The 27080-nt window shown below is 41.9% G+C and overlaps 3 protein-coding genes across 12 annotated transcripts in view; 1 reads left to right on the top strand and 2 right to left on the bottom strand.

Annotated features, from left to right (window-relative positions):
• The window catches only part of LOC104936201 (mucin-5B), a 24888-nt gene extending 19219 nt beyond the window's left edge, over nucleotides 1-5669 (top strand). Inside the window, exons 40-46 of the mRNA XM_027281413.1 lie at nucleotides 333-693; nucleotides 2860-3083; nucleotides 3411-3509; nucleotides 3871-3999; nucleotides 4095-4134; nucleotides 4221-4335; nucleotides 4695-5669. Coding sequence (XP_027137214.1) covers nucleotides 333-693; nucleotides 2860-3083; nucleotides 3411-3509; nucleotides 3871-3999; nucleotides 4095-4134; nucleotides 4221-4335; nucleotides 4695-4896 — 1170 coding nt within the window. The 3' untranslated portion in view covers nucleotides 4897-5669. The remainder of the gene's footprint in view (nucleotides 1-332; nucleotides 694-2859; nucleotides 3084-3410; nucleotides 3510-3870; nucleotides 4000-4094; nucleotides 4135-4220; nucleotides 4336-4694) is intronic.
• On the bottom strand, nucleotides 4967-8982 carry tollip (toll interacting protein). Its single transcript, XM_027281414.1, has 5 exons — nucleotides 8811-8982; nucleotides 8281-8463; nucleotides 7988-8140; nucleotides 7666-7750; nucleotides 4967-6791 (listed from the first exon to the last, which is right to left on the bottom strand). The coding sequence occupies exons 2-5, from the start codon at nucleotides 8437-8439 to the stop codon at nucleotides 6565-6567; spliced, it is 624 nt and encodes a 207-aa protein (XP_027137215.1). The 5' UTR covers nucleotides 8440-8463; nucleotides 8811-8982; the 3' UTR covers nucleotides 4967-6564.
• A 4933-nt stretch (nucleotides 8983-13915) lies between these two features.
• Nucleotides 13916-27080, bottom strand: part of celf1 (cugbp, Elav-like family member 1) — a 32305-nt gene continuing 19140 nt past the window's right edge. For 6 of the 10 annotated variants that reach the window (XM_027281270.1, XM_027281271.1, XM_027281267.1 and 3 more), the window contains 5 exons: nucleotides 26873-26986; nucleotides 25335-25520; nucleotides 24876-24896; nucleotides 24291-24434; nucleotides 13916-21758 (listed from right to left, as the gene is read on the bottom strand). In XM_027281270.1, coding sequence (XP_027137071.1) covers nucleotides 21631-21758; nucleotides 24291-24434; nucleotides 24876-24896; nucleotides 25335-25520; nucleotides 26873-26986 — 593 coding nt within the window. In that variant the 3' untranslated portion in view covers nucleotides 13916-21630. The remainder of the gene's footprint in view (nucleotides 21759-24290; nucleotides 24435-24875; nucleotides 24897-25334; nucleotides 25521-26872; nucleotides 26987-27080) is intronic. The other 4 variants (XM_027281273.1, XM_027281272.1, XM_027281268.1 and 1 more) reach the window with 3 other exon arrangements.

Raw genomic sequence — 27080 nt, forward strand, 5'->3', positions numbered from 1 at the left:
ATTATGCAAGATCATTTGTTGTCCATGGTAACCTGTATGTGCATCATCATGTGATTTCCCGATACATAAGCGAGTAAGAATGAGTCCTTATTTATAAAACACTGATGATGCAGCATTACAGTCATTAAACCTTTTAATGGAATTAATTACCTGTCAGTCATTTCACTGTATGTTTACACTAGATTTGTTTTGCACTAAGTCAGTGTGAACATGAAATAGACCCAAGCTAAAATTTAACAATGGAAAATTATTTGAAAAATAGGTGTGAAAGTTTCCTTTGATTACTGCATTTTTGTTTGAGAGTAAAGCACTAATCAATGTGTATTTTTTAGCCTGGTGAAAAGATACCAACACCACAAACACCAGAACCAGAAAAGCCATTAGAAAAACCTTCAGAAGAACAAACCACATCCACAACACCATCATCGGGAGCAGGACAAACATCGGAAAAAACTACAGTGCCACCATCAGGAGCTGGACAACCATCACAAACAACAACAACAACAGCACCACCATCCGGTGCAGGACAACCATCAGAGACAACGGCACCACCATCAGGTGCAGGACAACCATCCCAAACAACAACAACAACGGCACCACCATCAGGTGCAGGACAGCCATCAGGAACAACAGCACCACCATCAGGAGCTGGACAAGCATCAGAAAAAACAACAACAACAGCACCACCATCAGGAGCTGGACAACCATCCCAAACAACAACAACAACATCAGGAGCCAAACAACCATCCCAAACAACAACAACAACGCCACCACCATCAGGAACTGGACCACAATTAGAAGCTGGACAACCATCCCAAACAACAACAACAACGGCACCACCATCAGGTGCAGGACAGCCATCAGGAACAACAACAGCATCATCAGGAGCTGGACAACCATCAGAAAAAACAACAACAACAGCACCACCATCAGGAGCTGGACAACCATCCCAAACAACAACAACAACAGCACCACCATCTGGAGCTGGACAACCATCAGAAACAACAGCACCACCATCTGGAGCTGGACAGCCATCAGAAACAACAGCAACAACAGCACCACCATCAGGAGCTGGACAACCATCCCAAACAACAACAACAACAGCACCACCATCAGGAGCTGGACAACCATCAGAAACAACAGCAACAACAGCACCACCATCTGGAGCTGGACAACCATCAGAAACAACAGCACCACCATCAGGAGCTGGACAACCATCAGAAACAACAAAAACAACAACGGCACCACCATCTGGAGCTGGACAACCATCAGAAACAACAAAAACAACAACAGCACCACCATCTGGAGCTGGACAACCATCAGAAACAACAAAAACAACAACAGCACCACCATCTGGAGCTGGACAACCATCAGAAACAACAAAAACAACAACAGCACCACCATCTGGAGCTGGACAACCATCAGAAACAACAGCACCACCATCAGGAGCTGGACAACCATCCCAAACAACAACAACAACAGCACCACCATCAGGAGCTGGACAACCATCCCAAACAACAACAACAACAGCACCACCATCAGGAGCTGGACAACCATCCCAAACAACAACAACAACAGCACCACCATCAGGAGCTGGACAACCATCCCAAACAACAACAACAACAGCACCACCATCAGGAGCTGGACAACCATCCCAAACAACAACAACAACAGCACCACCATCAGGAGCTGGACAACCATCCCAAACAACAACAACAACAGCACCACCATCAGGAGCTGGACAACCATCCCAAACAACAACAACAACAGCACCACCATCTGGAGCTGGACAACCATCCCAAACAACAACAACAGCACCACCATCAGGAGCTGGACAACCATCCCAAACAACAACAACAACAACATCACTACCATCAGGAGCTGGACAACCATCCCAAACAACAACAACAACAGCACCACCATCAGGAGCTGGACAACCATCCCAAACAACAACAACAACAGCACCACCATCTGGAGCTGGACAACCATCCCAAACAACAACAACAACACCACCACCATCAGGAGCTGGACAACCATCAGAAACAACAGCAACAACAGCACCACCATCTGGAGCTGGACAACCATCAGAAACAACAGCACCACCATCAGGAGCTGGACAACCATCAGAAACAACAAAAACAACAACAGCACCACCATCTGGAGCTGGACAACCATCAGAAACAACAAAAACAACAACAGCACCACCATCTGGAGCTGGACAACCATCAGAAACAACAGCACCACCATCAGGAGCTGGACAACCATCCCAAACAACAACAACAACAGCACCACCATCAGGAGCTGGACAACCATCAGAAACAACAACAACAACAACAGCACCACCATCAGGAGCTGGACAACCATCAGAAACAACAACAACAACAACAGCACCACCATCTGGAGCTGGACAACCATCAGAAACAACAGCACCACCATCAGGAGCTGGACAACCATCCCAAACAACAACAACAACAGCACCACCATCAGGAGCTGGACAACCATCCCAAACAACAACAACAACAGCACCACCATCAGGAGCTGGACAACCATCCCAAACAACAACAACAACAGCACCACCATCAGGAGCTGGACAACCATCCCAAACAACAACAACAACAGCACCACCATCAGGAGCTGGACAACCATCCCAAACAACAACAACAACAGCACCACCATCTGGAGCTGGACAACCATCCCAAACAACAACAACAACAGCACCACCATCAGGAGCTGGACAACCATCCCAAACAACAACAACAGCACCACCATCTGGAGCTGGACAACCATCCCAAACAACAACAACAACAGCACCACCATCTGGAGCTGGACAACCATCAGAAACAACAGCACCACCAACAGGAGCTGGACAACCATCCCAAACAACAACAACAACGGCACCACCATCAGGTGCAGGACAGCCATCAGGAACAACAGCACCACCATCAGGACAAACAACAGTATCACAGGAGCGTTTTGTACCCGGGCCCTGTCAGGAGTGTTACTGTGGCCCCGAAATGGATCCCGTCACCAAGCTTAACATCGCTACCTGCACACCTGTTGTCTGCGAAACAAACTGCTCTGAGGTAAGCACACATTCACGACTCTTACACAAAAGTACTCTTATTGGACAGACAACAGAGATGCATTCACACTCACACAGTATAGAGTTAATTGTTGTACTGGTCTGGTCAAGAGAAATACTTCTCAGTACAATGGAATCAAGTACAACAGCACCACAAGCTTCAACCTCATGATAAACATGTAACTGAATTAACTCTTGAATTAACTTAACTTAAAATCATAAAGATCATAAAGGTAGAGTTTATGACAGAGCCAATGTATTTGGATTGCATTAAATTGTAGCAGTTTATTCTCTCACCCTCACTCTCCCTTCCCCTCTCTTTCTCCAGGGTTATGAATATCAGACTGAACCTGACAAGTGCTGCGGGCAGTGTGTTCAGAAGCGCTGTATTTTCACCACACCTGACAACACAACACGTGTCATTGATGTAAGCTGAGTTTGGTTTACCAATTAATAATTTTGATGCATATTTAGATAAGATTGTTTATTAAAGTAAATCTTCGGCTCTAGTATATTTATTACACAGAGACTGGACAATTCCAACCATGAGCAAGCACTTGGTGACAATGGCATGGAAAAACTTCTTCATAATAGTAATACATAAGACTAGGCTTATTTCAGAGCATTAAGGTTGATTATATTTGGTGCAGAAATTAAATTAAACAAAATACCAGAACCTATTCATATCACCAACTTTCAGAGATGTAATGGTATTTTAGCCCAGGGTGTGAGCAAAAAAAATAATCTTGTTGAATATCTGACTTGACTTCTGTTTCCTATTGGCACAGGTCAACGAAACTTTTGTATCCCCTGATGACAAGTGTGTCAAGTATACCTGTGAGAATATCAATGGAGACCTTGTTACAAAGGAGACCAAGACCACCTGTCCTGCCTATAACCCCTTGGACTGTGAACCTGTGAGTATATTAAACATGTATAACTGAATCCGCCTCCGCCCCGCTCATACTGTCCACGTCTAATACGCAACATGACACGACTTTTTCTCCTCTAGGGCACCGAGACAACAGACGCTGATGGATGTTGCAAATCCTGTAAGTCAGTGGAGTCACAGTATTTAAATAAAAATCCTGTGTATCACATGCCATCGTCAGAGCCTAACAGTTGCTGTTTGTTGCAGGCAAAGTGCGAAGTGTGTGTGAGGTCCAGAATAAGGAGACAGTCATCGAGGTGAACGGCTGTAAGAGCACAGTCAACCTGACGTCCTGTGCTGGACACTGTGGTAGCTCATCCATGTGAGTCTCTTTAGCACCAAAAGTTCAACTGGATCTGCAAAATCAGTTAGTTTTCACTGTAATTTGAAGTTCAGAGTGAGTTTGTCTGTGCACTCTTTAATACAGCAGCTCATTTTGGGGTCATCTGTTGGTGATACCAGCCACATGACTTAATAATAGTTTTCATGTTCCCTTTTGTTAGTTAGTACGAGTTACTCACCCTCAGAAACAAGAACACGTCACAGTGCATTAAAGTGAAAAACAAAATTGCAGGCATGACCCTTTACACCTGTACAAGGTGAGGTATTTGAAGCTGATCCAAACCTCTATATTTAATTCACTGTTGAATAAGCTGCTGTCTGCTGTCTGTGTGTGTACAGATATTCAGCAGAAGCTAACGCGATGATACACCAGTGTGAGTGTTGCCAAGAGGACACCACCAGCAAGAAGCAGGTGGAGCTGACCTGCGCTGACGGTTCCAAGGTCCAGCACAGCTACACTGTGGCGGAGACGTGCCGCTGCAACAAGGCAGACTGTGTGTCCGGGACAACACCCAGGCCACAACGCCGCAGGAGACGCTGATCGATAACTTATGGCTTTAAACGAGAATGAGACCTTAGAAACACAATGCAAGGTGTAACCTTAGACCTTCTTTTTCTTGTCAGGTTTTATTATTTATAGGCATCATGTGTTCTTCTGCAGTGTCACAACATACTACTGTGATGTACTGTAAACTTTCTTCAACTTACGATTTCTTGAATGATTATTAAACTTATATTTCAGCAACATGAACACTTGAGACATTCAGATTGACTCTGGGGAATCAATGGATAACATCTGTGTGTTCCAAACATATGATATAACCATCAGGCTGTTTTACATTTTGAAGACGACATTTTAAAAAATGCACATCAAATTTTTCAGACCAAAGTGTTCAGACTTTCAGGTGCTGTGTAGCAGAGAACCGAAAATAACAGAATCACATGACACACAATAAAAGAACTGTGACGTTTTAAGAAAAATTTTACAGCGGTAGTTTTGGAATCACAAAGAAGTTGTAACTATCAGACAACATCGCTTAAATGAAACCTTTGGCAGACAGCACATTAACAAGACCTTGTAACTTACGAGCATCAACCAATGGAAAGCGTTAGCGTCTGTAGGGACTACAAACACCGTGGCTGAAAGAAAACTAAACATATAAAGCTCTGCTTGCGGTGTTAGAAGATGCTGAAGCATGAACTAAATTTTCTCTTCACCTCATGTACAACTTTAAAACTGATGGTCAGGAGTCAGCTTCTGAGGACAATGAACATTGAGTCTGGATAACGCGTCCTGATTAAAGTGACATCTTGCTCACACCTATCAAAAAATATTATTTTTTTAATTAAAGGAGACTCCACAGGATACCGCTGAATAACATCAAGTCTTCACATCCTCACTTTGCTGACTGAAAAGGGTCACGACTAAACTCTGCAAAGACACATTGTGGGGATATTTCTTCTAAACCTCGATCCTTCAGGTCGTTTGTTCAGTCTCCATCCTCTCCTCACCATATAGAATTCTATATAATTTAATACATCCATAATAATTTATCAGATTCTGAGTGCACTAGACATTTTACAGCTACATATGAAACAGAAGCAGTTCATTGCAGGTTACTATAAATAGGTTCTCCACACACTATTAATAACAACATTGCCATAAACTGAAGATGGACTGAAGTACAGCTAAACAGTGCAAATCAAACCCTGTAATCAGTGTGGGGGATACAGATGGGTGTACCACTGTGATCAAAACACACAATGATTTGAGCTAGAAAGAGAAGAAGAGAGTCTGTGTGACACAAACCTTAATGATCCTGTCACGACTTAAAGAATTTCCCAAATACATCTGACATTGATATCACCATATACCAATAACCAAAGGTGAGCACAGTTGTTGCGATGCTTTGAGGATATAGTTTGACAGCCAGCTGTGTGTTAGCAGAGACAGCCCAGGCCTCATGTACTGGTAAGCCAACAAGGAGTCAATGAAGGAAACAGATCTCTGTGGCTAGCAGCTGAGCTGGTGGGAGCCCAGATATGGCTGTAGTGTGGGAGGACTCTGTATGTGTGTGTGTGAATGCAAAGGAAGGGCAGTCTCTCCATGAGTAAAGACTGTTTTCTAAATGTCTGTGTGCATGCATTTGTAGGGAATGTGTGTATATGTGTGTGTTAGCATGTCCACTGTGAGCTCAGGCTCTGCAAGTTAGAGCTCCTCGGCCATCTGCAGCAGAGAGTTGATGGCAGCGTCCTTGTTGCCCTGCTGTGCGTCCAGCACAGTGCGGACCACTTCCTTATCCAGGTTGGGGAACATGTCCTGAAGAGCCTTCAGGTCCTCTTCGCTGCACACTGGACCACCCTGGCCCCCGACAGCTGGCATGGCTGCTGGCATTGCCATGGGCACCATTCCCTGGTTGTAGACCGCAGGCACTCCTAGTGACAGAGAACATACAGATAGATACAAGGTTTGGACTTTCCAAGGCCAAATCCCTTAAATTTAAGGACCCAACACAGCATAATTTCAGATGGTGATCCAAGTTAATTACTGTTACAAGACAGAGAACTAACAGAATGTACCCTATTTTTATATATATATAAAAATTCAAGCAGGTTCCATGACCAGTGTCCATTTGTAGCTTTGATTTTTGCATAGTGGGTAGTGACCGAAAGAATGAGATCGCGAATACAAGTGGCCGAAATGAGCTTCCTTCGCAGGGTGGCCGGGCTCTCCCTTAGAGATAGGGTGAGAAGCTCGGCCATCCGCGAGGAGCTCAGAGTAGAACCGCTGCTCCTCCGCTTCGAGAGGAGCCAGCTGAGGTGGCTCGGACATCTCGTGAGAATGCCTCCTGGACGTCTCCCTGGTGAGATGTTCCGGGCACGTCCCTCCGGGAGGCGGCCCCGGGGAAGACCCAGGACACGCTGGAGGGACTATGTCTCTCGGCTGGCCTGGGAACGCCTTGGGGTCCCCCTGGGAGAGCTAGAAGAAGTGGCTGGGGAGAGGGAAGTCTGGGCTTCCCTGCTGAAGCTGCTGCCCCCGCAACCGGTACCGGAAAAGCGGTAGAAGACGAACGAACGAACGAACGAACGATTTTTGCCCTCAAATTCGCAAACTTTCAAGGATTTCAAAGACCTGTGGGACCCAAATATTTTGCTGTTTACAAGCTGAAGTTGCAATAAACCTGATGACACTACTATGACATCATCAGGGTTATGTTGTCACACTTGACAGAGTTCCTCTGAGGTCACAGAATACATGATACATAAGCCATTCACAAAGACAGTGGGAGAGTGTGTGTGTGTTTCTGACCTGCGATGGGCACGTATCCTACTCCTTGCTGATAAACAGAGGGCATCAGGACAACAGGCTGAGTCATCATCCCTGCCGGTATCGACTGGCATAAAAAACACACAGAGACGACAGTCACATCCCTGCGACCTCAAGTCTATGGAGGCAACATCCAGACCAGCATAGGGTGTGAAGTTGCTGAGAATAACACAGAGTGTACATCCATGGTGGCAACACTAACAGAGAACCTGAAACTTTCACGTTGTCCTCCGGGTAAAATTCAGTTAAGAAGAAAAAGAACATGTAGCCGTTTGTTTTACGGGGTATCTGTAAATGTACTCACAGCGAAAGACATCACCAGGTTGATCATGCCCTCCTTGTCGTCACCCTGCCTGCCACTGAGGCTGTACCACTCATCCACCACGCTGCCCTCCCTCAGGCCTTCTGGGATGGTAACATGAGTCCATGCTATCCTGTCATCCATGGAGAACGCTCTCTGCATGGCACAATAAACATGTTCATCATCGTCCTCAATACAAACATGTATAATGGATGACTTCCTTCAGCAATTAGCCAGAGAATGGAGAACAGTGATCGACAACTCTGTGGCCTCTACGACCTCCTCCACCTCCTCACCTCATCGAAGATCTCCAGGTAGAAGGAGTCCACCCCAGGAGGCACCGTGCACTGGATCACCTTGTTCCAGCGTGGGTTCTTAGCTCCGTTGTGAGCTGTTGGTGTCTCGTAGACTGCGTATCCCAGTCTGATCCTACAGTATGGATCCATCCTGGTCATCCCGTAGTTTTTAGCCAGCTTGGCCTATACAGCAAAAGTGTGTTCAGATTAATTCAGTGGGTGGTGGCATACAGATGTACATTACTGAGATATTCCACATGATTTCAGCTCCCAGTTACATTTATATGCACACAGTAAGGACGTGTTAATGGGATAAACTAACTGTTCTTTATAGTTTGTACTATGTCCATGGAAAATTCTTGATTCTGATTGGCTGAAAGGTGTGGATTCACTTTTATTAACTGGACTATCACCAGAATTATCGCTGCAATTTTCCCACTTGCCTTCCACAATCAAATCCCATTATCTACATTGTATTATCTAAATGTTTGTAGTCACGTTTCTAACAGCTCAAACTTGGCTGTGCTTACCTGGACCACCGTAATGCTGAGTCGCCCTACGGTGCCTATTGAGCCTCCATACTGCAGCTGTCTGGCTGCCTGGGCATCCAGCTGGACCTGCTGCTGCTGCTGTGTGGGAGTGATCCGCAGGAAGTCCTGAGGAAGCTCGCCAATATACACCTGAACACGAACACACACAGACACACACACTTATTCAGAGTGATATAGAGAAAGCAGACACCTGACACAGTAAAAACAAGTTGATGTTCATTATCGTATAATAGTTTAAACTAAAATGAAATTAATTGCATTTTATCTCTGTAGTTTTGACCCTGCAGTATCTATTATTCAGTTTTTGTGTATGTTTCTGTCATATCCAAAGTAACCAGAAAATGACGATACGAGGATCCCCACATTGAAACATCATTTGAATCTTATGAACATCATGTGAGTCTATAATGACTCCTCCTAACAATACAGCCAGTGGTCTTTGCGCACGTGATCAACAGTGTGTGGTGTGTATGCAACACAACTGGAATAGAGAGACTCAGCAGCCTGGTGTTCAGCCAGCGTGTATTTTGGAGGTGCTGTGAAGTGCTGCACAGGCACAAGAGTGTATGAGCATCATCAGCATGAGCACCCGACTTAAATCAGCAGGCCGTCTACTAGGGCTGCCACGATTAGTCGATTAGTCATGATTATGTCGACGAACAAAATCGTCGACAACTAATTTAGTCGTCGACTCATCGTTTTGTTTTTTTTTACTTTGCTTTTCTCTCGTAACTGCGTCTGCCTTTCTGTCACACACACACACCCCTATGCACATGCGCAGTAGTGGTAATCGGCGTCAGGCCTGACTGTACCGTAAATGATACCATAACACAGACCCTCCAGGAATTCACGATGTTGCGATTTGCAACTTCAACGCAACTTCAGTGAATCCCCGTGAATTCAGGGCGGTGTTGCAATTTTAACCAATCACTTTTTCCGCAACTTCCGCGGAGTCTGCCCAGGGGATTCAACTTGGCGGGTCAGGGACGGACGCACGGTGCAGGAGGATCACCTCGTGGGACCTCTCCCTGGCACTGGCTGGCCTTCGCCGGGCGCATTTCCTCCGCGGCGGCTCTGGGTCGGCATGGGAAAACTCTGGGGCGAAGGTGGCTCACGGCTCCATCTGCAAGGTTTACAGTGCCCGCCCCTTCCCGGGACAGTGAATTTACGCATGATCCGATTAGTCAACTAATCGAAAAAATAATCGGTGATTAGTCGACTATCAAAATAATCGTTTGTGGCAGCCCTACTGTCTACAACAACTTTAAACACTTCGACCTTACCTTCTTACCTTCGACCTGCTCAGTGTGTCGTATAAAGTGATTCTTTTCAGTCTTTTTTCATCTTACACGTACGGACTGTCAGAACATGCAAACCATGCAGACCACTGCTGTAGGGAACACGGCATGAGTGTAACAGTCAGGACCCTAAACAAACTGTTCACAGCACAGTGGAAAGAGGTCAAAGGTCATGGACCAGGAGGCGGCCAGAGAAAGATAAATCCAACAACAGACCAGCAAGGCCATCTTTGAAAAAAGTGAAACACAAAACAGTGACACAGACTCGTGAGAAAGACTGAAGTCAGGGTGTGGCTAGAAAAGCTCAACTCAGCCTGCTAACAGCAGACCACAAGCAGATTGACCAGCTTGTTGATGAGGATTTAGGTTCATATCTTAATAGCAATATAGCCATACATTATTCTTATGATCTCTATTATCTCATATTGCATCTAAATATACTGGTAATCAAGCAACAAGTACTCATGTATGCCAGGGTGCATGTTCCATCTGTACAGAGGGAGACACTAGAGACGCTCACTAGGGTCGCAGGGGGGTTGGAGCCTATCCCAGCTGACATTGGGAGAGAGGCACATAGAGACAAACAACCATTCACACTCACATTGACACCTACGGACAATTTAGAGTCACCAATGAACCCGTTAAGATCACGTCTTTGGACTGTGGGAGGAAGCCGGAGTACCCGGAGAGGACCCGCGCAGACAGTGTGGGGAGAACACGCAAATCACACAGAAAGGCCCCAGCCCAGATTCGAAGCAGGAACTGTGATGTGAGGAAACTAAAGATGAAGTGACTGCTGGTGATCCAACAGCTGACCTGTTAACTAGCCTGAACCAGGGCAGGTAGCAAGTTACTCCATGTACTAAGTAGATTGTAATCCTGTTATGACTCTGACGATAACAAGCTGAACACTACACACACACACACACAGTATCTCATAAAACTACTACTCCTGCTTCCTGTCATTGCGTAAATATTCCGACTATCAGTGTCTGTACATATCGCATGTACCTGTATTCACATGTGATATGAGATACCGTCAGTGAGGGTGGAGACTGATTTGGCCTGGTTAGGAGACGACAGACTGAGCATGTTCACTTCTTCACCTGAGGAACACACCTGTAGTTGAAATGACGTCATTTTCACCTACAATAAAACACGGATTTATCATGCACGTGAGTCATGATCTAGTCTTTTTTCGGTTGATACGTTTGTACACGAACAGTCAGACGTCTACTCAGGTCTTTATTTCTACAAGGGAACGGTACTTTTACTTGAATACAGTGAACTCCTCCTGAAGCTCTTCAAATGTTTATTTAATATATATATATATATATAATATATTATGGGATGCACCGAATATTCCCAACTGAAAGTATTCGCCGTTCAATGACCATCGGAATGACTATGATGCGTTCATGAATGTGGGAAAAATTTAAATTCACCGGAAATATAATAAAACTAATAGTTTTCTTTCAAGAACAATAAAAGTGATTAAAACAACATGCACGGTCAAACATCTATCCTAACTAAAGGAGAGTCTATGGCGTAAAGATGGATGAGTACGGACTTTGGGGGAACATTTCATTTTAAAAAGTTGCCCGACGGCTCGTTGGACAAAAACAAGGTGATTTGCACAGTTTGCAAAGCCGAATTTAAATTACCCAGAAGAACACGACTTTAACATATCACCTCAAAGCAAAACACCCTCCTGAAAATTACCTCACGGGACCTCGCCCGTCTACACTACAGGAGTGGGCACTCTCAGTTATTTCCTCATTCTGGCTTTTTGTCTATTTGCACTGTGCACATATGTGCACCTTAAGCCAATAACATGAATGAATTTAAATATACTTCCTCTGTGTTATTCTACATTAATTTGATCATTTTACATAAATAACACTTCATTATAGGCTTCAGTCTCCAGAAAAATGCAATTAATTTAATGATAAATTTACTGATAAATAATCGCGATTAATGTCCGTGTCGCGATTAATGTCCGTGTCCGATTAATCGCGATAATTACGAATTTTGCGATTAATTAGTGTGTTTTTTTTAATCGTTGCAGCCCTATATATATATATATATATAATATATATAATATTATATATAAATATATATATACATACATACATACATATACATACATATATATATATATATATATGGTCGTGGACGGTGTGACGTCGTTTGACTGACAGCTGTCCACGGACTCTGTTAGCTCATCGGAGCTAGCATTAGCATTAGCTCGCCATAAACGTAACAGTGGTGTGTGTGTGTGGTGTGGTGCGTGTGTTGTGTGTTGTGTTGTTGTTTACAGACTAAAGTAGTTAACAGAGGTGTTGACAAACTACAGACAGCTAGTTCCGCCTAACGGTCCACAGACAGACGACAGACAGACAGACAGCAGGACAGACAGACAGACGGTGTACCTGTCCCGCTGCGTGTGTGGTGGTCGCCATGGTGTCTTCAGGTGGGGGATCAGATCGTTCTTGACCCGCAGACGTTTTGTTTTTACAGATTAACAACAAACAGGCTCTGGTCTGAGTGGAACGGATTACTCTCGACCCGGAAGTGATTTCACTTTTTTTTACTTTTTTTTTTTTTGAACAAATCTTTATTTCAACCAAGTTCGACAAACAGCTGCAGGTGTTATGTAACGCTACTACTACTTAACTACGGAAGCCCTAAAGGCCAAACATACATACATTTTATTCCCGTTTTCTCGTGATAACGATAATTAATTCAAGTGCGCCCGTATTACAGAAGTATGGCAAATGCATGTAGTCCATGACATGACATATATACATAGACGCCGCATTGAGTACTGAATCGTACGTTGACACGCCGCCATATTGGATGTGGCAGATCTGCCGGTAAACTAATACAAGGAAATGGACTGAACTTCATAAAGCGCCTTTCTACAAAGTTCTTTAAGTTAATGTCTCTTATACACCCATTCACACACACACTAATATATCTGGGAACAAATAGGCACCGAAAACAACGTATGTAACTTTTAAAGTGATGATTAAATGTTTACTCCTTATGTAAGCACCAAACCAACGTATGTATTTTCTAATGCTGAGTGTTTGCAACTACTAATGTGTGTAACACTGTTACTATGATAAATATTGAAATATTATTTAACATTTATTCTGTGTCTATAATAACCACATCCTGAAATGTAGATGTGACATGAGGGTTTTCTGAATAAAGAGCACTAACGTGTACATTACAACAACACACCCCCACACACACACACATATATATATATATATATATGTTTGTTTCCCAGATATATTAGTGTGTGTGTGTGAATGGGTGTATAAGAGACATTAACTTAAAGAACTTTGTAGAAAGGCGCTTTATGAAGTTCAGTCCATTTCCTTGTATTAGTTTACGGGCAGATCTGCCCGAACCAATATGGCGGCGCCATTTACGATTCAGCGCTCAATGCGGGGTCTATGTATATATGTCTATGTCTATGCAGCTGCACGTAACGCTACTACTATTAACTATGGAAGCCCTAAAAGGCCATACATACATACATTTTATTCCAGTTTTCCCGTGATAACGAGATAATTAATTCGAGATCTTGAGAAAACAAAACGATTCTAGTTAGGGATGTAACGATGGACTCAACTCACGACTCGATTCAAGTCACGATTTTTTTGTTCACTGTAAAAATGCTGTACACTATCTCTGTTCACACTCACTCTTCAAGTCAAAGACAAACATTCATCCAGAAACACACTTCGGACAGAAAACACAGGAAATATGACATTTTCTCAAACACTTTATTCGTACAGAAACCAAACAATCTACCAAGCAGTAGGGATCACAGAGTCGTCTCACAGAAATGACAGCACTGTAGCTTCATGTGTTGCAGAATGCAAATATCTGAAGCTTCAAAACAACCCAAGCACTGAAGACACAGATCCAACCCCAAAGAAAATCTAAAACTTAAGAGCTCCGTTTTAACGAGGTCTTGCATCAAAATCACAACGTAAAACTGAAAGAAAAAAAAAACTGCTTTTATTTAAATGAAATGGAGCAAAAGGCAGCTTCATAGAAACACGGCTTCATCAGCTCGTATTTCATCCATAAGAGCAGAGAGTTTGGTCAGAGCTTTCGTCTGCAAACAGTTTGAGTGAGCAACATGACGGATGAATACTATCACTCAAATTACACACAGGATGAAATACTGGATTCATGTTATCCATGTTACATGGCAGGAAAGCCTTCTGAAATGAACCTGGTGTAGATCTGATTACCCTTTCTTGCTGCAGTGGGAGCTTCACAGCAGACAACGCTCCAGTTTGTCACGGGATCACAAAAACCCTCATCCTTCATGTGGCTGCGCGGACATGCGTTAAGATACATTTGATAATGAAAATCTAAATCAAAGGGCCATATCATATCATATCATATCATATCATATCTATATCTATATATATAGACTGTTGAAAAATGAGAAAAATAACACAATATGTAAAGGCACATTATATGGAGGCACCTATAAAGATCTGACTAGATAGCCAATTGGACCATTCTCTAATAAATACCCTCTGCTGTAACAGAAAATGAGCAGTGACACTCCACTGATATCACAGCTATCAACTCAAATACAGGTGAGTGTGAGGATGACGTGTAGGTTAGAGTGTTTGGAGAGTTTAAGAGTCTCAAAATGTCAGTCTGGATAGACTTTGTTGGACCAGAAGTCACAAAATATGTGTCTCATTTGTTACATTCACCTCTGTCCCTTCCAGGCCACTGCCGTTTTCCCACCTTCCAGGCAGAATTTGTTCAAATTTGTTTAGACATTGGACACAATTTAGTTGTGCAATCAACTAATAAACATCCCAGCTGCTTTTCTATTGTCTGATGTTGTGTTACCACTGTGACGGAGTGCAACTGTAGGAGCTAAATGTCTTGTGTCTGCCTTACTGTACTACATAACTCATAACTGTAAAAAACAAACATGATGGAAGACCGAAGTAGAGGAAGTTTCAAGTGTCTCCATACCACCACTGATTTGCAATACTTGAAGTTGCATCAAACGTCTGCTTGGGGACATATTACCTTTTTTCTTCTTCATCATCTTGTAACTCTAATCTGACAGTTCCTGACTGAACATGTACCCTTTTCAATTTGTAAAATGTTATTTCTTGAGAGAAAATGTAATAATATGTACAAAGAGATATGTGCATATAACTGCAACAAGGGACCAAGACCATGGCACAGGAATCACTCTGGCTTCTGTTTGTACTGTAGTTCGAGTAGCATTGACCAGATCACGTGTACGTGGTTGAAACAGTCCTTGTGGAGAGTAAAAATTGGATGATGGATATCCAGGCAAAGACTTAACACCTCTGTAGAAAGCAACTCATTTATCTAGGAATTATCCAAAACACATTTCTGAGTTTCTGAGATTGAACAACTTTGGATCCTTTGTTCCGTGAAAAAAATGGTTTATAGGAAAACATTTTGTTAATAGCTACTTGAAACAGTTATGGTCCTTTATATGTTTGTTTGGAGAATATTATATAAGGCTTTATTTTAATAGCTTTTAAAATTAACGATCAACTCTTGCTAACAAGTAGTAACATGATCTGTGTGATTAACAAGCTATCTTACATGGTAGCTAAAAGTTTTAACAGGTTCCAACAAGATTTTAAAAAGCTGACTGGTCATAATATCTTCCATAAAACTTACTCTGAGGTTTCAAAACCTATGATTGCTTTTTTTAACCTCAGTCATAGAGCAGGGTGAATCTGATTGGTCTTCCTGTGCACATTTGGAGATTGGTGCTTTGCAGGTAGAACCAAGATTTTATATTTTTAAATATCGGGACCATAAATGCACCACAGTTAAAAATAAACCAATACAAATGTTAATCAAAGATATTTTGGCTTTTTTCAAGCTTTATTTTTGAGAGACGGCTGAAGAGCGACAGGAAAGTGGGGAGAGAGAGAGAGAGATGGGGAACGACATGCAGCAAAGAACCGCAGGTTGGATTTGAACCCTGGGCCGCTGCTCAGCCTTTGAACATGGGGCGGATGCTCTACAAACTGAACTACTCAACACCCCAATCTTAATGATCAATAAACTAAAAAGAAAGTCAGATAGAACCTTGGAAGGTCATGGTTTATTACTGATGCCTGTAGTCAAATGTCACATTTTTGTCTGATCAGCTGACCTGCTGTGCTCGGACTAAAATGTTAGTGTGGGTAACACTAACAATTGTGAGTGTGTGAATTTTTACAGTTACATTTCAGTTTCTGTCTAGCGAACTGTGAGAGACCACTGGACCTGTAAAGTAAAATAAAGTTTTAATCAAGCCGGATGAGATCATGGCTGGATCATGGATACATTACACTCACAACGTACAAGTACAAGTCACAATGTTGGTCCGCCGGTCAGGAAGACTGCTGACCGAGTCCGTGGCTTTTCTGGATTATATTCAATGAATACACACACAGTGTACACACCACTAAGAATGAGTATGCCACTTGTGTTTGATATTGGTCTGTGATAAAAAAAATGATTTAATGTTGCAACCATTCAACTTGACATCAAGCCTGAGTCAGTTCTTCAGTAAAGATCTGCTGTTCATGAAGCCGCCTGCCACACCAAATCAACCCCCTGAAGTCTGACCAGTAAAGCAAGTCCAATAATAAAAAGGGGGGAAAATACTGATTGTGCAAAACATTTGGCACCAGTTTATTCATCATTTTTAACTTAACACAAACTAGATCACATTTTGCCAAGAATTTCAGTGCAGATATAAAAAAAAACATGCATACTAAATATACTGTGACAAAAGTCTTTGTGTCTGATTCTCCACACAAAAAAAAAGAGCAGAACGGCATCATGTGCTTGCGGTGGTGAGCCGACAAGCTGAAAGTAAAAACTGATTCTTTTTTTTAATTTTTTTTTTTTAACACTGACAATAAATGTTACCTCCTCATAACATCACTCAAATGGGAACTCCCAAAGATGAACTCTTAGCTAGCCTAGCATTAAATTACAAATGTCCAACAACACATGATCGCTAACTCGCGTGAAAACTTTTTTTCTTCTTTTTCTAACTTAGGACACACACACCAACACTCACACACTCACACACTCACACTCTCACACAACACCGCCTAAAGACAGATTAGATGCTTTCACACACACACCCAAAAAAAACAAAAACAAAAAAAAACACAACAAAACCAGAGGATGGGGCACTGGGAGGACTGCTCCACAACACAGGAGATAAAAACAAAGTTAAAGGTCAGACTCATGTCAAGCTGATTTTGCAAAAACTCTAGTGGTTATGTCAGTCAGTTCTAGAAAAATAGATTCTCTTTTTGCTTGTAATAATAATAATATTAATCATAATACTACTACTACTAATAATAATAATAATAATAATCGGGATGTAACTTTCAAACATGTTCAGTGGCAGTCTTTCTAGTGCCCCTGTTGGCAGCACAGAGGACATATGGGGAAACAACAAAACAAAACCTCCTAGTAATCAATGTCAAACACAAGGTCAAAGGTGAATTTGGAAGCATCAGAGAAGCGCAGAAGACAAGGACTGGACGATGAACTGTGACGCCACATCAACATGCTAGGGCAAACAGGAAGAGATCTAGAAAAAACAAAAAGAAAAACACAACAGGGAGACAAACCTAGGTTAAACAGCAATGGAACACAGACAGGAGAGAGAAAAGAAAACCAAGAATGATCATCTGTGTGTGTGTGGGGTTGATTACACTCTAAAACAGTCAGTGTCAGGGACAGAGTGAGGACGAGCCACATGCTACCAGGAACTGAGGTGGATGACGACGAACAGCGACACACACATATGACAGCCTAAATTAAATGCCAGCACAGGATCGGTGACAGGGTCGGGTTGAACCGGGTCTACAGAGTCCTGAAGAGCAGCTAGAGTCCGGCACGCTATCTAAACACAGCTCATCACATTATGAAGGCCACTGGAATAATGACTTTTTATACAGATCTGTGAAAATAAAATGTTAAACGGTTGACTGGTGACTAAATTGTGCGTTTAAAAAACAAGTAAAAAAAAGTTCCATACTACATCAAATACATTTGTCAAGTTATTATAGTACCTATCAGTAGTTTTGCACATTTTATCCCAAAACGATATAATAGTTAACACCATAACTAACCAATGTGCAAATTATGTTGCTCCATTTTTGATTTCTGGATGTCATTTTTTTACCGTCACTAGTTTCTATCCATTTCTATGAATGATAAAGACTCTTGAAACTTTGTAAGTTGCACAGACTCACTGTGAACATGAACTTTTGTCGCTCACTAATGTAGATTTGAAAGGTCTGCATAGAAAACAAACAACTTTGAACAAAGATTAACACAAACACTGATGGACTAGACCATCATGTAAAGAAATGTATGCCTAAAGCAGCAGGAAAATGACGTCTAAGCATTACTATATGAAAAAAATGTAAAGAATACATGATTTGTAGAGCGATGTTACTTTTCATGTCTTATCATATTTCACAACAACTCATTTCTGACCGCTTCAAACATTCTTGTGATATTCATATATATATGTATATACTGCATATGGTCAACAAATCCCATATACACGGCCAAATAAACAATGACTAGGTCCTCCTGTGTGTACTGTGTGTTATTTCATTCCCTCTGTGCACAGAGCTCCACTCTTCATTACAATGAACACACACACACTGTAAGTTTATTATGAATGAATCCCACATGCACCATCCTGCTGTCTGAAATGCTAACTAGAGTACCAAATGTGGATAAATCCACCAGTGAAAATAGTCACTAACAAATGTACCATTTCTTCCTCTTTGTGTAATGGTTGGCTAAAAACAGCGGAAATTACGGAGCTAAGATGTGCACGCTCAGCATGATCAATGGGTTGAGAGAGACACACACAGGCAGACCAGGGAAGTGAGATAGTGCTGAAAGATGACCTAACACTTTGTTGGTTTTGGTCTTTTCATTAAATTTTTGGGCCTTTGAAACATGTCTCTTTGACACGCAGCCACAGTAAAAACTAAAGCTAAAAGGTGCTGAGCACTGACAAAAGAAGCATCCTATGAAGAGGTGAGATAAAGACGAAATGCTCTGACCATTTAGAAACAAACACTGAAGGTGAATTTAGGTGATGGTATAAAAAAAACGTACGACCAAGTCGCCCTCAGAAGGTTGACAAAGTGTAAATAACAGCGGTAAACTGAAGACTTCAGTTCAACACATAAATGTACAAAGTATTAGCTTCATTTATCTGGAGCAGTGACTCCTGCAGTAGTTTTTCAGTCTTCCAGTTCATGTGATAAATGATTTCTAAACACTTCACAGACACATTATCAAACAGGAATGGAATCACAGCTGGATCAGCTATGAAGACTAAGTCCCTGATACATAACTGTGATTCTTGTGCAACAGCAAGAATGCTTTGGTAAACAATATACCGTGAAATGTCCATAACGTGAAGTAAGTGGGACAATATTCCATAAAACATGGTGACTGATCCGAATGACCCCACAGCAGTCGAGCCGTTCTCATATCACATAGTTTTAACTCTGACTCAATCTTTGGACCTGGACCTAGAATCAGTTTTAAAAGTAGTTCTACTGCTAGAAATACAGACAGGACTCGTCAGATGAAGACAGGACCAACAGGCACGTGATGAACTTTTTAGAATAAACTATGCTCCCTGTGTTTTTTTTTTTGGAAAATTTGTGATTTATTCAGATGAAGACGTGTAACAGAGAAGAAGGGAGGGCGGGGTTGTAAGGGGGGTTTCTATGAAGTCTGTAGCAGCACTGATGGATCCTACACACACAGTCCATGCCACATGACACGCAGTACACATCAGCAAAAAAAGAAACAACGCTGAACAGGCAAGGAGAGGAGAGGACACACACCAGGAGATCAAATGGAGTTGTTGGACTTTACATTGTTTTTTGTTTTTTTTCAAAATAATTTCAATTCAGATAAATAATTTAGGCAATAAATAGTTCCCCGACACACAGGGGAAGTATAAAACCTATATAAAAATAGAAAAGGCATAATAGTTTAAATATACATCTCAATAATTGTCTTGCTTTCCTAGTTCTATAAAAAAAGAACAAAAAAAAAAAAAACACATTCTTGCAAGTTTAAGCAACTAACAGGTTCATCTTGAGCAATTTGACATGATATGAATTCTCCAGTCACAGAAGATATTCAAGTGGGAGACATAGTCGTGTAGCCCTCTGTAAAATAGCCAGCCACGAGCTAGCAGGACAGTAGCTGAGGGATGTTGATGACACCTGGATTCAAGGTAGAGACTAATTGAAACCATAGAAATGTGTTCGAACAAAGCATCACATCTGCATCACACAGATATTTAAATGAGTGGAAAAAAAAGCCTATGATGTTTTTGGTTTTATTGCCAAATTTCACAGTATTGCTTATCTGTAGCTGACAGTTGGTCTTCGCAAAACACGTCAGCCCAACCTGAAGCACGGGAGGAGCTCCGCCAAAACATGCCGTGTTTTTCGTCCTCTGGAGGAAAGTCTATAACTCCACAGCTACGTCACTACATGCCATTTTAACTGCATCGGAAGTGTGTCTAAAGAAAATTACGACAAAGGCAATATCAGACAGAAATCAACTCCAGACGGTGTTTGTGAAAAAAAAAAACCTACACGCAAATGTGAAGTCACCCACCTGAGACTTACACCCAGACGACAAGTCAGAGACAGGTGGCAGTCCAGTTAACAGCGATAACTAACCAACAGCTCCTCAGGACAAATATAGTTTAAACTCATCTGCATGTTTTGGTGGAGCTCCTCCTTTCTGTACTTCACCCTTATCTAAATTTAGGATGGACATCACAGACATTGTCTCCATTTTAAGAGATAGAGATATCTGATACATACGTAGGGGGGGACACCCCACACATTTTTGCTTTGTGAAAAACAGAAAAGAAAACCGTGTAATGATTTGGAAATCAAATGTAGAGCCTTGTCTTCTCCAGCTGCTGCCTGCTTTCAGGAGGTTTATGCTGGGTCTGGGTGATGCAGGTGGGGATGGGGATGGGGAGGGGGACAGGAAGTAAAAACAGATGGATTTGGCACCTGACTGTCACTGTGCAACACATCCTAACAATCAACTCATATGTGTATTATGTACCACAGCAAACTGATAACATTTCAACTTAAAGAAGATACACCTGTTTGTCTCAATGGTTAAAAAGGAAAACAAAGTGCATGAACCACAACAGAACACAGAAAGAATCCAGTCTAGCCTGAAAAATCTTGCATGTAGCTTCATGTGTCTCTTTGCCTGGACATGATAGAATGACCAGGAGAGGCAGCGCGGCAGACATCACCCTGTAATGCACAGACAAGTTTCTGAGTGGACCAGTCTTAGTTTGTTATTCATACTCCACTTACCATAACACCACCCTGCCTAACTAAGTCTGCAGTGCCTCAGCACCATCAGTAGGGCTTGCTGTCATTCTTTGAGCGTTTCAGCTGCACCTTCAGCCTCTTCATACCGATCTGGAAACCATTCATTGACTGGATGGCTGCCTGTGATGACACGGGGTTGTCATAACTCACAAAGCCTGAGGGGGGAAACACAAATATCAGAATGGAAACACGTTTTTCAAATAAAGAGCTTGAAATTCTGTTCAGTCCTCCCGACAATAACTACGAAAATCTAATCTCAAGGATGCTTATCCCTTCACTACACTAACACAGCATGAGGCTTCAGCAGTATAGCAGGTAGCTTGTTTTGTATGAAATCCTCTTTGTGGTAGAAGCATAGCACCACATGTCAACACAGAAACGTGGTTGACTTCATCTGTCTCTCACACCTAGGCCTGTGTTGAAAAAAATCGATTTTCCGATTCTGAATCGATTTGCATATTAATTCCTTAAGATCGATTTAATTAAATTATAATTTTAATACATTTTCCCCTGGTGAACTTTAACCCCACTAGTCGCGTCATTGAATTGAAACAGGCGTGCACCGTGTTTAAACTACACTACAGCGTCTCACACATGCGAGGTGCGTTCAATGGCCGTCGGAATGACTATGATGTGTTCATGAACGTGGGAAAAATGGAAATTCACCGGAAATATAGTAAAACTACAGACAAAAGAACACTCAAGGAAAACTCTACAACTACCAGCCACTTCTGTACGTTCTCTTAAAATAACTGAGGCGATTGCGGGTTACATTTGCAAAGATATGCGCCCGTATTACGTTGTTGAAAACGAGGGCTTCAGGCGACCAAAAAAATGGTTTTAATAACACTAACCGGAATCGAGATCGGATCTGATTATGCTAATCGATTCTCAGTCTCGAGAATCGGAATCGAATCGATTCTTGGAATTTGAATCGATACCCAGCCCTACTCACACCACTGAAGCCTCATATTAGCTTTACAAACTACACTGAAAAACTGTAAAATATGTATGAAATATTTTAAATCAGTTTGACAATAAAATTGTCATTTTAAAACCTTTATTTATAATGGCATTTTAAGGAAATACAGTATACAGAACAAAGTAATATTTATTATTATTATTATTATTATTATTTATTATTATTATTTATTATTAGTTTATTATTATAGAGACTGTTATTTGTACAGTAAAACACTAATATTTCATGGCAGAACCTTTATTCCATATGGCATTCATGTGGTATTTTGATGAATTACATGGCCAAACAGCGTTTTTTCAGATAATAATAATAATAATAATAATAATACATTGGATTTATATAGCGCTTTTCAAGAACTCACAAGACGCTGTACACAGTAAGGAAAAATAATAAAATAAAAATAAAAAATAAAATAAAATGAAAATAGCATGGGGTGGTGAAGGGGAGTCAGGGGCTGGGGTGAGGGAGATTGAGGCTTGAGAAAAAGAGAAAAGTTTTCAGTCTGGTTTTGAAGATTGAGAGTGAGGGTGAGTCACGGACAGAGGGGGGGAGGGAGTTCCAGAGACGGGGTGCAGCACGTGAAAAGGCCCTGTCACCGTAACCCTTCAGTTTAGAGGACGGTTGAGTGAGTGAAAGTGTGGCAGAGGATCGGAGGACTCGGGGGGGACAGTGGGGGGGTAAGAAGGTCGGATAGGTAGGGGGGTGCCAGGTTGTGGAGTGTTTTGTAGGTGAGGAGGAGTATTTTGTAATTGATCCGGTATTTGATGGGGAGCCAGTGGGAGAGCGGAGGACAGGAGTGATGTGTTCTGCATCCGAGTGTGGGTTAGCAGGCGGGGCAGCGGAGTTCTGAACCATTTGCAGTTTATGGAGGAGGCGAGTGGGGATGCCGATTAAAAGGGATTACAGTAGTCCAGACGGAGGAGATGAAGCAGGATGAGAGAAAAGGAAAAAAAAAAAAAAAAAAAAATATGGAATAAAATGACAACGTTAAATGTGAACTCAGCAGTGCCTGTGCCCTTTTACCGTAATATCAGAAAAAGACTAAAATTCCGGCAAACACAGCAGACAGTTTTTTAACAGTGTGGAGAATATGTTTGCATAAAACAAGGACTGGCTTTACAATGAAAGGGTCACTTAATGCAGCAAGCAAAAACACATAGAATAACTGTGAACCTTAATAATCACGCTACTAAAGTCAGCTCCCTTTAAAATTCATGAATTGTTTTTTTTTTTTTCAAGCCTTGCACTCGTCTTCTCATGCGGTTTTTACTCACAGGCTTGTTTTGTGAGCTTCACCAAATCACTTCTAAAGTTTCAACTCTAACTTACCATTCCATTTTATTTTGAAGAGTTTTTAATCAATGAAATATCTGAAACCTTTAACAAGCAACCAGTTTGTGTTTTTGAAGTTTAAAGTGCATTTTATTTTGATGCTTTTGCAGAGTATCAAAAGTTACAGCACATGGTTCACTTGTTTGTTAAGCAATTTTACTGTATTTCAGAGTTTAAGCTCAAGTTAGTTGTGATATTGTTGGCCACTATCGTTACATTCCCACTCTTACACCATGTAACTTGTTCCGGGTATGATCACCCCACGGAAAGTACATAACACTATGGCTGTATCAAATTTTACGGGGAACTCTCTGTGATTTACAGAGTTTCCCTGATGGACAGTAAAGTCAACTGCTGCGTCGTATGAACTCACCAAAACACTTGCTGAGGTTTGTCTGTTTGTCAATGAAGACTTTAGCAGAGATGACGTTTCCAAAGGGCATAAACATCTGGAGCAGGTCCTGGTCTCCAAACTCCTGGGGCAGGTGGTAAATGAACAAGTTGGCACCTTCTGGACCTGTCAATAAATGAGCCGCTTTTACCAATCATGTAAGACATGAAACACATTGATATTTGCACAATTTAACAATTTATGACTCAATAAATGAATCTAAATCTATAAAATACAGTCGTGATCAAATTACGTCCTTAAATGTAATGGCAGCTGTATCATATGGAGCAGCAGCACCCGCCCAGGGCTCGTGTGCTATAATAGAATACTGATGTGGAAATCTGGTGATGAGAGTTTTCACCTCAATATTGCTTCCAACCACACGAGCCCTGGGGGGGGTACTGCGTATTATTATGTAAGACATGAATGATAGTATCTGAGAAGGATGGCTAACATTAAAACACAAACAAGGACAAGCCTTCTGTTATGGACTTGAGCTTGTTTTAAAGTGGAGCTGTTGACATGAATATCAGGAGCCATGTCAGAGAGAAGGTGGTCACGTCTTACCGGTGCTGCGACTGTCGCTGGCTGACGCAGCAGATTTAAAACAAGACAGAATCCTTAGCAGAAGGTCAGATCAACACACAGCACACACACACACACACACACACACACACACACACACACACACACACACACACACACACACACACACACACACACCTCCACAAACCTGCCCACACAAATACTTTAAACTACTGTGCTGTGTTATTACTGTTAGCTTTCTTTTCTCTGCAAAGGGAGTTTATGGAGGTCTACTGAACGGGTCAGCACATTAGGAGAAGTCATCTAACTCACATTTTAGCCTGTAGCTCTGTAGTTTTTGTTTGATCAATTTGAATCCAAAGTGGAATGAAGTGGACTGAATACAGAAATAGTTTGAAGCATGCTCATCATACAGTAGTTGTAGAATAAACAGCCCTCAGCTAATCCTGCTCTGTACTGTGTTATCTCCACACGACCCACCTTCCTTTTGGCTGCCAGCTGCTGAGACGCTCTGCTGCGACAGCAGACTCTGGTTGTACAGGCTGGGGAGGGCGGCAGCAGCATACTGCTGGATGCCTGAGTAGGCCTGGCTCAGTGCCTCCATGGTGTTTCCTGAGCCGTTAGACAGGCCCCCAGAGCCAAGGCTGCCATTCAGCGCTGCCATGCCTGCAACAATTACGAGACAAACAGAGAAGCTGAGGTCATCAATAGTGAGTTATTACAGGAGTCAAAGTTTAGTCATTTAAAACGAGCACTGTGGAGGATTTAGCGGCATCTAGTGTTCCTTCTCCACTCTCTGTCCTGTTCCAAGTGTGAAAGAGAAACTACGGTGAACACCAAATGCAAGGAAAACATGAAACACCCTCAAGGCAGTGTTCAGTTTATCTGTTCTGCAAACATGCAGGTCCGACATGGCGACACCACTGAAGAGAACCTGCAGTCTGCAGATATGTCTCATTCTGAGGTAACAAAAACACAACAGATTTTTATTTTCAGGGGACTATACACTAATGAAAACATATTTATGAATATTCTATTATATTTCTGCCTCATTCTGTAAATAGAACCCTCTAAATGTGACACACTGGACCTCAAAAGACCAATTAAAGCCTCTAATAATAATAATAAACTGCATTTACAAATGCAATAAAATAACATAGAAAAGAATAATACAGGCTAAAGATATAACGTCTGAATAACTGGAATTTAATTACAGTACAGTCGTCCCTCGCTATAACGCGGTTCACTTTTCGCAGACTCACTGTTTCAGATTTTTTTTTGTGTAATTTTGCATTTTTTTTTTTTTTTTTTACAGTGTACTGTACAGTATGAACGCGCGTTGTGTTCGGCACCGTCAGAGGAACTGTGAAATACGCGTGAGTTACTGGTAATAATTTCTTATGTGTCAAACCTCGTAGATTGATCATTAAAATTAAATTTGTTAAAAATGTTTGGGCTTGAAAACAGGTTTTGATCTTTGGTTTCATTTACTAATACAGTATTGTACTTATTTTTGTTAAATCTGCGAAAGTTTGAACTTTGAGAGTGTTTAAATAAGAGAGAAATGTGAGAAAATGTTAATGCCTGTCTGAGAAAAGTGTATAAAAGTGTGTGGTTAGGGGTTTTACGGCCTTAAAACATGTAGAATAATTGTAAAACTTACTTCGCGGATTTCGTTTATTGCGGGTTATTTTTAGAACGTATCCCCCGCGATAAACGAGGGACAACTGTATGTCATTTCTTAATATACAGTCCCCTACTGAGCAGCACACTGTGTGAAATGAAATCACATTCAGTGGAAGCAGTGATGTAGTGATGTATGTATGCGGCATTATTTTTGGGCTCTATATGAATTCTTGCGGTTGTAACGAAGAGCAGGCAGCTAACGTCAGCACGACGACATTCACAAGACTACTGTGTCCACTGTGGAAACCTCTAAGACAAATATTTACATTGTGTGGTAATCTGTGAAAATGTGCAGTCTGACAGGAAGGACAGGTCCAGCTCAGTGTTAGTACCTGCCAGCGAGCTCATGTTGAGGCCGGCTCCGGAACTAGCAGCCAGAGACTGCAGGGCCCCCAAAGATGCCATGGGGTTCACTGATGAGTTGTTGCTGGAGGTGGGGGAGGAGCCTGCTCAGGGAAGATTTACAGTCACATGTTAAAAAAAATATTAGACAAAGCTGTGTTCCATCCATACAGTCTGTCTATTAGAGCTCACTAATGT

This window comes from Larimichthys crocea, chromosome VIII (genome assembly GCF_000972845.2).
Source record: "Larimichthys crocea isolate SSNF chromosome VIII, L_crocea_2.0, whole genome shotgun sequence".
Classification (NCBI taxonomy): Eukaryota; Metazoa; Chordata; class Actinopteri; family Sciaenidae; genus Larimichthys; species Larimichthys crocea.